This window comes from Mauremys mutica, chromosome 4 (assembly GCF_020497125.1).
Source record: "Mauremys mutica isolate MM-2020 ecotype Southern chromosome 4, ASM2049712v1, whole genome shotgun sequence".
NCBI classification, from domain to species: domain Eukaryota; kingdom Metazoa; phylum Chordata; order Testudines; family Geoemydidae; genus Mauremys; species Mauremys mutica.
The window spans coordinates 137,040,235-137,054,031 of record NC_059075.1 but is presented as its reverse complement, the minus strand read 5'-3'; the positions used below and the strand labels follow the sequence as shown (position 1 = coordinate 137,054,031).

Below are 13,797 nucleotides of genomic sequence, written 5' to 3'. Positions count from 1 at the left end.
ACACACTCAAAGACTTACTTTTTTTTCACACTTGCACGTATGCATATTCACACTTGCACTAGCACACAGACCGAACACACCTCGCGTGCAATCACACAGGTACACATGAACACACACACAAACATACTCCCACATACAAACACCTACTCACTTGCACCCGTTTACGCTCAGCTCTCGCTCAGAGAAAACCCAGCTCGCCCACTGATGCACACAGATGTACACACAGAAACAAAAATCCACAAGTCACAAAAGCACACTCCTATGCCGAATGCTTGCACACACAGTGCCTTGATTCTCTCCAGCTGGGGACAGAGCTGCAGAGACGCGCACAGAGCCTGGATTCTCTGCAGCCGCGGGCAGCGTCACACACGCAACCTTGATTCTTTCCAGCCTGGGGCCGCGCTACACCCACCCCTCTATTTTGTTTTTATTCTGAGGCATTTTTGGGTGCTCGTCACTGGAATATTATTTGCACATTCATTCCTGCTCCAAACCTTATATTGCAACATTCAGCAGAGGGTGAAAGGTCTGCTCCGCCCTCCAGAGGCTGAGCTCCAGTCTCCCTGTCCTATTAATGGCAATAAAACAAGAGAGCAAGGGAAAGAACCTTTAAGAATTGGCAAGTCCTGGGAACATTTGGGTCATTATTAAAGAATGGATCCTGCCTCCTGAACTCACTGCCAGTCAGGTTAACCCCTTCGGGCCCGTATGGGGAACAGAGGGAGCCTGGGTTAGAGAAAATGTGGCTCTGACCCAATGTCAGCCAAAGGGAGAATGAGAGATTTGAGGCTCTATCGGGTTTAATTACTCTCCTCAGCCGCCTCCGTCCTGACCCAGGCCAGGGTTTGGGGGAAGTCAGAGAAGCACTTAACAGGCCTGGTTTGTGCCCTCCCTTACTCTGTGCAGTCCCTTCGGCTTCTGTGGAGCTGCAATGGCTGGAAGGTGCCACTTGGGTGAAGCACATGCTAAATCCCATCAAGCATGTGGATAGATCAGGGATCGGCAACCTTTGGCACGTGGCCCACCAGGGTAAGCCCCCTGGCAGGCCAGGCCAGTTTGTTTACTTGCCGCATCCGCAGTTTTGGCCGATCGCAGCTCCCACTGGCCGCGGTTCGCCGCTCCAGGCCAATGGGGGCTGCGGGAAGCTGCAGCCAGCACATCTCTCACCGCACACCGCTTCCCGCAGCCCCCATTGGCCTGGAGCGGCAAATCACGGCCAGTTGGAGCCGCAATCGGCCGAACCTGCAGACGTGACAAGTAAACAAACTGGCCCGGCCTGCCAGGGGGCTTACCCTGACGGGCCGCGTGCCAAAGGTTGCCGATCCCTGGCATAGATCCTGATTCAACGAAGTGTCTGGGGGAGCGGGGCAGGATTTGGGCTTGGCAGATGCCAGCACTGAAGGCAAAATTTACGTCGGCGCATCACTGGAGCTCCTCTCTAGAGCTTGGCTGGTTCCTAGGGACTGTGCTGATCCTTGGTGCAGGAGTGAATGCCACTCATGGAGAATGTTTACGTTCACGTACCCCTTTCCCCTGGGGACTGGAGAGACAGAACTGGAGCTGGGGTCCAGGTTGCCATCGAAATACAATGCTCTGACCCAAAAAATGAAAATGTTTCAAAATTTCCATTGGAGTAAATTGAGATTTTCCAAACAGCGTTACCCAGAGAACCATTTTTCTTATGGACGCCGATAATTCTTAATTCTGTACGGGGCTTAGGTACTCTAATGGCAGGTGCCTTGGAACTAAACTGGGCAGCTAAACAGCCAGCCAGCCCTTCCTGGGGGCGATAAAGGAGAAAGCATCTCTGTAATGTTCGCTTCTACCGATGACTCTGAACCATGGAATTTGAATCTGGATCTAAATTTTCCCAAAGTTCCGGGGAATTTTGGATCCTCCATTGTGGTTCTAGCCCATGTCTAGTACCCAGAGATTCATCCTGATTAGCCATAATGGGAAAAGGAGAGTTGAAAAAGCCATAAATGAGGCACCGGCTGGCTCGGGAGCCTTTCACTTGGAGGTTGCTGGTTTGAATCCCGTCAAAGTCAGTGCTCAAGTGCAGGCTAAAGAGCCTGGGAAATGGGTCTTTTCCATCTCGAGTTGTCATCTGATGGCTGTTCTGTCTTTCCCTATGGGGAGAGATTTGGTAGGTCCCAGTCCTGGACTCGGTGGACAAGTATCTGCATGACACAATTGACACTCTTGGTGGTGGTCTCATCAGAGAGACCAAAGAAGGAACGAGCCACAGAGACTGAGCCCCCTGCACCCCACCCTCTGATCTCTTTGAGTCAGGGCTGGGTCACGTTGGCAGGGCAGTGGAGGGGTAATGCGTACCCTGTGCAGAGTGGCCATACACCCCTACCTCCTGAGTCAGTGAGAGGAGGTTCCTGGTAGTCACGTTTCACACCTACTTTGCACTTGCCTGGGACACTGTAAATGATTGCATGGGGCCGGAAGGGGGAGCAGTTGTCATTGGATCCACTGTGTCCTGTTTGAAAAGTGGAGATGATATTAACCTGTCCTCACAAGGGAGCTGTGTGAGGCTTAATTGATTACTGTGCAAAGTACTGCTATGTCCTTGATCCACACGGGGTCAGTCACTGATGACACAATTTGACTCCCGGTGGGTCTGATCCAACCTTCTTTGCACGCCCAGAAGGCCGGATCAGGCCCGATGAGAGGCTGTTAAATGGGTCGGATTCCATCCTCTGGTTCTGGGCTAACCCAGCACTGAGCATGTTCTCAGCTACCCTCCATCTGCCCCTCTTTGGTGACAGTGCTGCTCCTGCCACGCTCTGCCTGCCTGGTGCATCTCCCTGTTGAATTCTCTGCTGGGTGGTTTGACCTGTTCTCTGTGTTTCCTCCTTTCTTCCGTGTGAGGATCTCCCCCCTGGAGAGGAGGTTTCTTCCAAGTGCCTGTCTGCAATGCCAGCACACAGCCACCAAATAGGTAGTATGCTCCTTCCATTTCCAAATGCATGCCAGAAAGAGAAGGGATGCGGCCGGTCGCAGATTGCCCAGCATGCTTTATTCACCTCCACCCGACGAAGGGAGACGAAACATTGGGGTTTATGTCTCTCTCTTGCGGATCGCATGCTTAGACCGTCCTAGTGTAGGGAACTTGGTGGAAAGACCGAGTTTTGTATGAGCCAAGCAGGAAAGATTCCTCGGGGGCTGGGAGCCCTTGACTAGTAACAGCAGCTGGTCAAAAAATGCTACATATTCCCCCCGGGGGGAACGATTAGAACACAAGGAAGAATTTTCCATTTTGTTGGAATATTTGGGGGTTTTTTGGGCAAAACAAATGTCAAAAATTTGGTTTTCAGTCTTTGGGGTTGGTGGGGAGAGAAAGAAGGGAGGAGAAAAGAGGAGGGAAGGGGAAACCCAGAGAAACAAAATAATCTTTGGGATTTTGTACTTTTTTGTCAAAAAACCAGAAGATTTTGACCCAAATGAACATTTCCCCGTAAAATTGGTTTTATTCGAAAAGCCATGTACCAGTGAGAAAATTTTGACCAGCTCTGTTCTTATCTTACCATTGCCAGCCGGCTCCTTTATAAGCTCTGAACATCCACGAAGGGGATATGCACTGACATTAGCGGCCAACCTGCAAGATTTGCATCCAGATTTGCAAAGAGCATTTGGATCTGGGGTTTGGCTCAGTGTAGCATCCTGCCGCTTCCTGGATCTGAACTCCCTTGATGATCAGCTGTTCGGATTGGGGAGGTTTTGATTCAGGCCTGTCTATACTTGAAGTTGTGAGCTGGATGAGCCTGGATAAATCCATTCCTGGTGGAACATCTGCCCTAGGGTAGAGCCTATATTTGCATGCTGTGATAACTAGCAGATCCTGCTCTGGTGCAGAGGTGGGTAGTAACAAGACTAGGGAGCGGTAGTAGTGGTGTGCAGAGCTGGACTCCGGAAGGGATCAGGAGCATATGGAGGTGGTTTCTCTGCTCACTTCTGCCTCTGAAACCAGAAGTCCTAAAAATGCTCTTCTTACTATTCCTGGTCAGGGTCAGAATTGTGAACTCTTATTAAATCAGTGCTCCGGTATTATGCGGTGACTGCCCCAAGCCCTGCAGCTTCCCTGGTGCAAGCTGTGCTGCTTGGGACCAGTACTGCACAGTGCTGTAGTGTTTTATGTGTAATAAGGGTTACATGCCAGGAATTCCCAGACGGGTCCCATTCTGCTGCGGTTTCCCACATCTCAGGGTATGGTGAGAGCTTATGATAAGATGGCGCTCATCTGAACCTTTCTAGATCCCACCCATCACTCGAGATGGGTCTCCCTGAGTCAGTGAATCCAAGGGAAAGAGCCTTGCATTTGCTTTGTGTGCCTTGCTCGACTGGGCTGTCGGGAGACCCCTGGCGATGGCATGTAACCTCTCCCGATGTCCCGCAGCACTAGGTCATTTTCACCCGACTGGCCTGGGGACAGACTTGATGATTTGATGGGTCTTTCTCCATCTCTCTGACCCTGTGGCGGGGGGTGTGTGGTAGAGCTGGCGCTGGGGGAGAGCTGGCACGACTTCGCCAACGATTCCAGGCGCCCTCAACTGGACGACTGACTTCTCTCTTCTCTTCCTGTGTACGTGCTTCTCTCCCTCCTTGCAGGTGACTGTGTGCTGGGTGGAGGAGGCACTGGGGCATCATACGCAGTCCCTCTCTCCCCAGGCCGAGCACGCCGGCATCCGGACCTACTTCTTCAGTGCCGAGAACACCGAAGAGCAGGAGTCCTGGATCCAAGCCATGGGCGAGGCTGCCCGGGTGCAGATCCCACCCCCCCAGAGGTCAGCACAACAGGCACCATATGCTGTGCAGCAGTTGCCAGAGACTCAGGGTCTCTTTGGAGAATTGTGGGAGGGAGTCCTGGCTCAAGTTGGGGGCACACTGGAGGATACAGTGGCTATTAACTTGGGGGCACAATTGCTAGATAACTTGGGGTCCCTTTGGAGATGAGGGGAAGTGTCCAGTAACCATAGGGTCCTTTCAGCACCTGGAGGGGCAGTGCCTGGAAAATTGAAGTTCTTTGGAGCATGTAGGGTGTATAGCAATTTGGGGGACATGTCAGAGCGGAAAGGGTCAGTAACCATCCACTTGGGGGTCCAGGGACTGGATCAGCCCCGCTCTCCTGGGATGATTTGGGCCCAGGGTGGTTCAGTGGGAGGTGACGCTCTGCGTTTCTGTTCCTGGCAGGCGGGAGAAGACGGACTCTGAGAACATCCCCCCCAGCAAGCACCACCACCACCGGACTACCGCCCACAGGGAGCACCCCAAAGCAGACCTGGAAGCCAAGACCAGAGGGGAGGGTGATGGGCGTGGTTCAGAGAAGATCGAGAGGAAGTCGGAGAGGATTGACAGCAAGAAGGAACCCCTGGTGAAAGCCAATGGCATTGTGGGCCAGGAGATGCCATCTGAGCCCGGCAGCCCTTACCCTGAAGCCCCACGGTTTCCAGCTGGGATAGAAAGGTCCACGCAGCCCAACGGCTGGCAATACTCTTCCCCCAGCCGCCCCGGCAGCACCGCCTACCCACCGCAGGATGGGGAGAGCGTGGTGCACCGGCAGGGCTTTGTGCCACGCACCAACCCGGAGAAGATCGCTCAGAGGAAGAGCTCCATGACGCAGCTGCAGCAGTGGGTGAACCTGCGCCGGGGGGCTGCCCCGCCAGAGGAGCTGAGGAGGTGAGAGGGCTGCATGGTGTGCCATGCTGGGGTTAACATAAGGGAAAGGGCAGCAGATCCAGGGCCGGCTCCAGGCACCAGCATTCCAAGCTAGTGCTTGGGGCGGCAATCTGCAAGGGGCGGCAGTCCCTGTTATTTTGCCCCCAGCAGCGTGCCGAATTGCCGCCGCGGACGGCGGGGGCAGTCCGTGTGCCCTTAGGGCGGCACGTGAGTTTCCGCGGTGGCGGCAATTCGGCAGCAGCTTCTATATTTAGCTGTCCGCGGCGGCTTCAGCTAAACATAGAAGCTGCTGCCGAATTGCCGCCGCCGCGGAAACGTGCCTGCTGCCCTAAGGGCACACAGACTGCCCCCGCTGCGGCGGCAATTCAGTGTGCTGCTTGGGGCAGCGAAAACTGTAGAGCCGGCCCAGAGCAGATCTCCTCCTCTCCCTGGCAGCACAGCATTCCCATCCTTCCCAGCTGATGGAGGGAGCATTCCCCCTCCTGTTTTCCATCTACAGGGACTGGGGGAGGGCCAGGAAACCTCCACCCCAAGCGGTACCCCAGTGCCAGCACCAAACCATGTGCTGCTGGGCCATGCAAACCAATAGGCCTGCCCCCCAAGACCGGGACTAAGGGGCAGTGAGTTTGGAGCGTGGGGAGAAGCAGCATAAGCAAAGGGAGCCAGGTGGAGATGCGATCACAAAACCTAGCTCACTGCTGCAGCCTGCCGAGCGGCGTAGGGGAGCAGCTGTGTGCCAGCCATGCCCCGGGGAGGTGGCTGGGAAAGTTGTGGCCTAGGGTCTCCCAGCACCGACACTGACTCCAGTTAGCTTCCTAAGGCAGCTGTGTGGGCCCCTGCCCTGAGATCCGAAGGCTGGTGCAGTGGGGAGCGGCCCAGTGTCAGAGTTCTAGCAGATTGTCCTCCGGATGGGGCCCAGGGGTCTGCCCCATTGCTGGCAGGGGATGCTGCACTGCTCGGCACCTGGGGCATCCCTCGCAGGATCTGCCCTGCCAGCAGGTGGTGGGTGAGCACTGGCCCATCAGCGCAGGCCTAGGCCATGGCTTTCCCATGGGAATCCTGATGGAGTTGAAGCACTGGATCCAGGTTTTACAGTTGTCTCTCTTCCTTCCTTGCCGGGGGTTGTAGCCCCACCAGGTTTTTCCCGATGTCTCGAAGGGTCCCCGACTACTACGCCCCTTACTCGCCCCAGTACCCTGAGGATTACCAGTACTACCCGCCCGGCGTGCGCCCCGACAGCATCTGCTCCATGCCTGCCTACGAGCGGGTGAGCCCACAGTGGGCTGCGGAGGACAAGCGCCACTCCTTCCGCAATGGAGGCCCCTACCAGCTGCGTGAGTGGAAGGAGCACCCGGGTTACGGCAGGCAGGACGTCCCCGTCTGGATCCCCGGCCCCGGCCGGCAGCCTGTGTATTACGACGAGGTGGATGCTGCCTCAGACTCCCTGCGGAGGATGTCCCTCCAGCCCCGCTCCAGGTCCGTGCCCCGTTCGCCCAGCCAGGGCACCTACAACAGGGCGAGGATGTACTCCCCGGTCAGGTCGCCCAGCACCCGCTTTGAGAGGATGCCATCCAGGAGCGAGGAGATCTATGCTGACCCTGCAGCCTACATGATGAGGCGATCGGTCAGTTCCCCAAAGGTAAACGCCTGCCCTTTAGAGGAACAGCAAAGGGGGCTGCAGGTCAGGGTCGAGGGGCACTGGCAGAGCTGGATGGGGGGAGCCCAGGACTGGAATAACAATGGTCTGTAGGTCAAGACTGCAAGCTCAACTTGCACCCCCACTTGCACTGTGCCTGGCTCAGGATGCGGGGCTTAGTTTAAGTCCTTCATGACTGCTCTGCTTGTGCCAAATGGCCTTCAGAGCTTCCTCCTTGCCTACCTCCTCTGCCTCCCTGTGAAGATACCCTGCCAGGTTATTTGTGTTTGTTTCCTTCCGGCTTCTCCTCATAAGATGAGCAAAGAGGGCAAGCCTGTCTCAGAGTGCCAGGGCAGGGGATACAGGGGGAGAGATGGTAATGCTCTCAGGGGCACAGGGTAATTCGGTTATCTGAGCCATTAGAAGCTTGAGGAGCCTTTTCTGGGTTTCCCTGACAGTAAGCGCAGGGGTCTCGGGGATGAGACAGTGCAAGGGAACCCTGGCTCAGCGGTTGTACCGTCAGAGCGAGAGATGGGCCCGACCCAAAACCTGGATCCAAACACCCCTGAACTGTAGAACTGGGATCTGTGCCTGAACTCAGACCCTCTTTTAGCCATAACCCCTTTTCCTTTCCTGCCGCCTTCCCCACAGAAAATCTCCTCCTAAGGAGTGGCATGGTGGGACTGTCCATAAGGCAAACAACTGGGAGCAAGTGAGTTGGGTTCTGCTCCCAGCTCTGCTACTGGCTCACTCCGTGACCTTGGGCATGCACGCTCACTGCCTCAGTTTCCCCATCCCTAATATGGGCATAATTTAAACTGAGCGAGCTGAGATCCAACTGCGCAGTGTGAGCAACCGCAGACAGTTTATGGAGTGGTATAAACATCTCTCATGTCTTGGGGTGGGGGGGGGTGTCTCTTCTCTTCTCAGTATGATTATCTGGGTGACAGGAGGCCTGTCCCTGCAGGAATGTATCCCTACAACTACCCAGCGTCCCCTACAGTCCACGACAAAATGGTATGTGCTGCTGTCGGTGTCCGGGTGTTCCATTGCTGACCGTGTCTCTCCCGAGCTGGTGGGAGCTGCTGGAGTCGGGGATGAAGGAAGTGATACTGAGATGCCTGCTTTGCTGGTGTGGGGCTGGAAGTTTAGAGCTTCCTGAGATCACCAGTGTGTGTCCAGCCAAGGGGCATGTGTGGCAGCTGGGGTGTATTTCCCTTTCCTCCCTATTCATTGCACCGGACGTGCTGTGAGTCCTGCTGCCCTGGATGTGCAAGGAGCATAGCTGGGACTCAGACTAGACTGACTTCTCATCCGCGGGGCAGGGAGCAGGGAGGCTAGGGAGAGAGGCGCATCTATTTCTTGGAAAACTGAGGAGGAAACTGATCTGCTCTGAGTCCTTTGCAAAGATCTGAAGCGGATGCACGATCTGGCATTGGGGGTGCCATTTGGGGCTAGGTCCAGTGAACCCCACATGGAAATCCGCTCCCACATTTCCCCAGTGCACCACCTTTCCCACTGCAGAGTGGCACACCCACTGTGGAGCGGAGGGTGTTGGAAGGTGGGCGTGTGTTACCTTGGGGGTACGTGCTTACCCTAGTCCAGGGACTCATCACTATGACGCCCCTCAAGGAGTAACGAAGGGGCACAACTGCTTGGAAATCCCAGCTCCAGACGTATCCCATCACCTTGCTGTCTGGTTTTCAGCCGGGGGAGTGGGGAAGGGGTGTGTGGATGCGAAGGATGGATCGAGCCCTCCTTTTCCTCTTTCTCCTCCGTTCCCCGGTTTTGGCTGCAATAGCTGCTTTGCTTTGCCCAACCAGCCTTAGCTTTTCTTTTTGATTTGGGTATTTTAATAGGTCGGGGGCAGCAGCCAGAATCCACTTGACTGGGCTGGAACCTCCAGTCTGGGACTAAACCGCTCTGTGCCAGGGCCTTGATCTTTCACCCGGGAGAGCAGTGGGTAGACCCCAGACTGGACTTAGATGCCTCACGGAATGGACCTGAGCCGCACCCCTGCTGCACGCAGCTTCTCCCCCTCACTGCTCCTGTCTTGTGGCCTAGCTATTCACACAGGATTTCATTTTGATCGGTAAATGCATGTGGCTGAGCTGGAAGTGTGTGGATGGAATCCCGGCACCATTGAGCTGATCCAGGAACCATGTCCAAAAGCCCCATTCCCAGCTTCCAGTGCTGTGGGGCAAGGGGGCAGTGAAAGCATCAAGCAGTGGGGTGTGGCAGCTAGTTAGAGGAGCTGCTAGCTGTGTCAGCTCCTGTCACTTGGAGCGATAATGCAGGAGCCCTAGGTGTGGGGAAGCTCCCAGCTACTGCAGACCCAGGCGATGGAATGCTGGCTGTCAGGGAGGTCCTAGCTCCTTTGAACCCAGCTTCTCCCTGCAGGAGGTGATCTGGGAATGGGGAAAGAGCATTGCCTGGAGGGGAGCTCTCATTCACTGCAGTCCCAGCCCCACCCAGCGGGAGGCGCTATAGGGAATGGGGCAGGAGCACTGGCTGTGAGGGAGCTCCCAGCAGGAACCCCTGTCAGGAGCACAGAAAGATCTCTTGAAAAGGCTGCTCGTGCTAAGCGCTCACCGCCAGTCCTGCTTTCAGAGCTGCTTAGCCGCAGGAGGCAGTACTTGGCCTCCCAGCCCGAGAGCTCTTTGCCTTTCTGCAGCCTTCACCTAACCGCTTTGCTTCTTCTTTGTGTGTTTGTTTGTGTTTCCGTTTTTGCCGCATGTCTGTTGGCTCCTGGTAGGATGAACTTTTAGACCTTCAGTTGCAAAGAAACCTAGAATATTTGGACCAGCAGGTAGGCAGAGCTGGCCGCGAATGTCACGCTGCTCATGTCCCCTCCTGCCTCTGTCACTGCGCCATCCCCCCTCTGCCTTCAGTACAGTGTCATTCCCTGCCCCTTCCATGAACATCCATTCTCCAGCCTTTCTTGGCATCACGGCAGCATAAGCCATCTTTGGTTTGCTTCCTCCATTCTTCCCTTCTGCAGGGTCGCCCATCACTTGACTGGACAAATGCCTTCTCTGCGTCAAATGACTGCGAGGTACCACACCAGAGTCAGCGGTGCGATGAATGTGTGTATATTGAATGCCCCTACACGCTGGTGCGAATTAGGAATAATTTGAGTTGGGTCACTGGAGATTGGCTGGGGCGAGTGGGAGGAGAATGTGGCCCGTCCAGATGTGGTTGGATCAGAAAAAGGGTGGTATTTGTAAATGTAAATTTCACCAGTCTGGGGCCTGGATTCTCCTCGCACACCCATGTGTCACTAGTATAACTGCTCTGATTCCAGTGGGCTCACTCCTGATTTGCACCAGCGTAAGTGAGAGCAGAAGCTGGCAGCAGCCGGCATAGATTATGCTAATGTGGGACCAGATTCCATCCCACCTCACTCATCCTAGTTCCTTACTCTCCTGGGAACCTGTCCATGGGTGCAGCATGACTCAGTGGAAGGAAGGGGAGCAGAAAGTGGCCCTCAGTGTCTCCACCTGCTCTGGGTCACCACTCAATGTGGTTCAGTGAATTCTCCAGGAGCTGTGCATCTGCTTACGCTGGGTCTGATTGAGTGTACGGAGGTGGCAGATCGTGGAGTGCTGGGGGTGGGAGGCAGGTAGTTTTCTGGGATGGGGCAGCAGACTGTTTTCGGACACGATACCTTCAGGAGGGGACAGCCAGGCCCATTGTAGGAAGAGCATTGCCTGATTTGGGTGCTCGTGAAGAGTTCTGGATGGACAGCCTGGGAGAATGAGCCCGCCCTGCCCACAGCACAGGGACGGTTTGACCAGCAATAAGGTGTGTGCTGTCCCTGCCAACAGACCTTTGATCTAGTGGGTCAGCCTTCTGGGGGGGAAAGTGGCTTAGCCCATCCTCGACCTCAGAGCTGAGCCACCTGCTCTGAGGGGGAAGGAGCCATGGGAGACGGTGCCTGGAGTCCTTAATCCAAGCAGTTAGAGATTGTGGGATGAACATAGGGCTCCTCTCACGTCCAGGCTAGGAGTGGACCACTAAACATTTACAAAGACCCGAAGAGCATTGCCATATGGCTGGGTGCAAGCGTGTGTGCGCGTGCGTGTGTGTGTGAGAGAGAGAGAGAGTGCGAGCGCGCAGGCTCTTGTTTGTGTGTTGTTGAAGAGGGGCAGAAATTGGAGATAATTGTTAAGAAATTCAGGAGCATAAAAACCAGTTCCCTCTCAGAGGTGAGAGACTTGATGCAGGTCTTGGGGCAGCATCATCCGGTTCTGATACAAGAACCAGCCTGGACGAGCATCCCTCAATCCTTGACCTGAGCCAAACCTCCACTGCACAGGAGGGTGTGTTTGAGGCAGGTTGTAAACTCCACATCATCATCGGAGTAGGGAGGGGAAAGCCTTTTGGGGAACATCTACAGGAGCGACGAGATGAAAATTACGGATGAGGCATGAGATTAAAAAGGGAAAGAAAAAGAAATTCCCCAGGCAAATGCTGCAGCCTGATGTTTGCCTGCAGAAGCCTGTATTTCAATAGGGAAGCTACTCCAGAGCCAGAGTCATATATGCCCATCGGTAGAGTACTCCCCGGGGTGTGTCTGGTTGGCTTGGAGCGGAGCCAGACATGAGCGAGGAGAAGGCAGTAAAATAAAAAGCTCTCCAGATTATTTCACAGCCATCAGCAGCAGGGTTTCCTCTCGTGAGTTCTTTGAAAATGCTCCCTCAAAGGCTTTCTGTCTCCTCCTCCTTCCCGACTGACCTTTGGAGAGACTAATCAAGTGTCCCTTTAAAGCACTAATTGCTTCTTTATTTTCTCATTCCCTGTTTGTCTGGGAAGCTGGAACGGAACATCTTAGACATGAGCCTCAGCTAGTGTACGCTGACGCAGCGCCATTGGCTTCCACAGCTACACCCAGTGACATCAGTTGAAGATCTGTCCCTTTGTGTGCTAAACTGACCCCTACCCTTGTGTGGGTACTGGGGGAGCCTGAAAGGAAAGGGACAATGGCAAGATTTTATGGTGCAGAATTAGATCTAATTGTGGTGTTTGTCTGGTTGTTTGCAAGTAGGGTGACCAGACAGCAAGTGTGAGAAATCGGGACGGGGTGGGGGGTAATAGGAGCCTATATAAGTAAAAGACTCAAAAATCGGGACTGTCCCTATAAAACCGGGACATCTGGTCACCCTATTTGCAAGGCCCTTTAAATGCTGTTTACATGTGGATCCCACTCCACCAAAACAAACAAAAACATTAGTGCTATTTATAATTTTGAAAAGAAAATAAGTCCCAGTAGCCAAGTACTAATGACCAACCCTACAATAATAAGCTAGCTTGTGCAATCTTCCCACAGTACGTGCCTATGTGGTGGGTAACCCTACCATCACAGACTGGTGGGTGAAACGCTACACTTGCAAACTGGAGTCTGCCAAGCTTCCAGTTTGCGCAGCCCTGCAATAATGAACCAGGTTATCCTCATCCTAGGGAGAGGGGGGAAACCCAGCAAGATAAGAGATTTCAGTTTTACATTTTCAAGGGGTTGTTATGAACAACTGTAAGAATGTCGTCTTAAAGAATCTGGTGCATGTACCTTTGCTTCCTTTTATTCTATTCAGTGGGACCATCAAGATATCCCCTATCTAGATGTTACCAGCATCATTCTGGGGGGAGTATTTATTTATTAATATGCTCAGACCAGCAGACAGGGGCGGCTCCAGGCACCCAGCGCAGCAAGCACGTGCCTGGGGTGGCAAGCCGTGGGGGGCGGCCTGCCGCTGGTCGCTGTGAGGGCGGCAGTCAGGCAGCTTCGGTGGCATTTCTGCGGGAGGTCCGCCGGTCCCGTGGTTTTGGCGGCAATTCGGTGGTGTGTATGCTGAAGGCGCAGGACCGGCAGATCACCTGCAGAAATGCCGCCGAATCCACGTGACCAGCTGTGCTTGGGGTGGCAAAAAACATAGAGCCGCCCCTGCCAGCAGAGGGCACGTTAGAACCCATTTTTTTAATATGTAGGTCTGACATAAATGGTGTCTTTGTTTATCTCTTTATTTCACAATTAAGACTGGTGATTTTTAATTTTTTTAAAGGAATATGTAGGCTCCTGAGACTCTTGCTCCCCAGATAATAACACTCTTAAAGCTCCACAGGCTGAATTTTAGGCCTGAAATTCCTTTCAGCTACTCCTAAATAGTTCCAGCGTTGGGATCTGACTCTCTTGGATTCAGTCGGTGTGTGTCAGTGACTGAGTTGGTTTCCATGTAGCAGGGTGGAAAGGCTTGTTTCTGTTTCGCACATCTCAACTCTCCATTCATTCAAGGACTGTGGAGTATAGCAAACACTGCAACATAGAGCAAACTCCAGCTCCCAGCGCAGGACGCTTCCTTCTGCAGCGCCACCCAACGTGCTATCTTGCCCCCAGGCAGACCATGGACAGTGAGCGATGGGGTGGGGGAAGTTAGTGACATAGGTGTGGTACCATACAGGCTTTCCTTCCCAAGAGATCC

At 54.1% G+C, this 13,797-nt stretch overlaps 1 protein-coding gene across 7 annotated transcripts in view; it reads left to right on the top strand.

Annotated features, from left to right (window-relative positions):
• PLEKHA6 (pleckstrin homology domain containing A6) overlaps positions 1-13,797 on the top strand; it is a 92,529-nt gene that overhangs the window by 51,506 nt on the left and 27,226 nt on the right. For 3 of the 7 annotated variants that reach the window (XM_045012620.1, XM_045012618.1, XM_045012616.1), the window contains exons 6-9: positions 4,618-4,793; positions 5,200-5,685; positions 6,814-7,324; positions 8,252-8,338. In XM_045012620.1, the coding sequence (XP_044868555.1) occupies positions 4,618-4,793; positions 5,200-5,685; positions 6,814-7,324; positions 8,252-8,338 (1,260 nt within the window). Of the gene's footprint in view, positions 1-4,617; positions 4,794-5,199; positions 5,686-6,813; positions 7,325-8,251; positions 8,339-10,076; positions 10,131-10,322; positions 10,377-13,797 lie in introns of all 7 variants that reach the window. The other 4 variants (XM_045012617.1, XM_045012615.1, XM_045012621.1 and 1 more) reach the window with 3 other exon arrangements.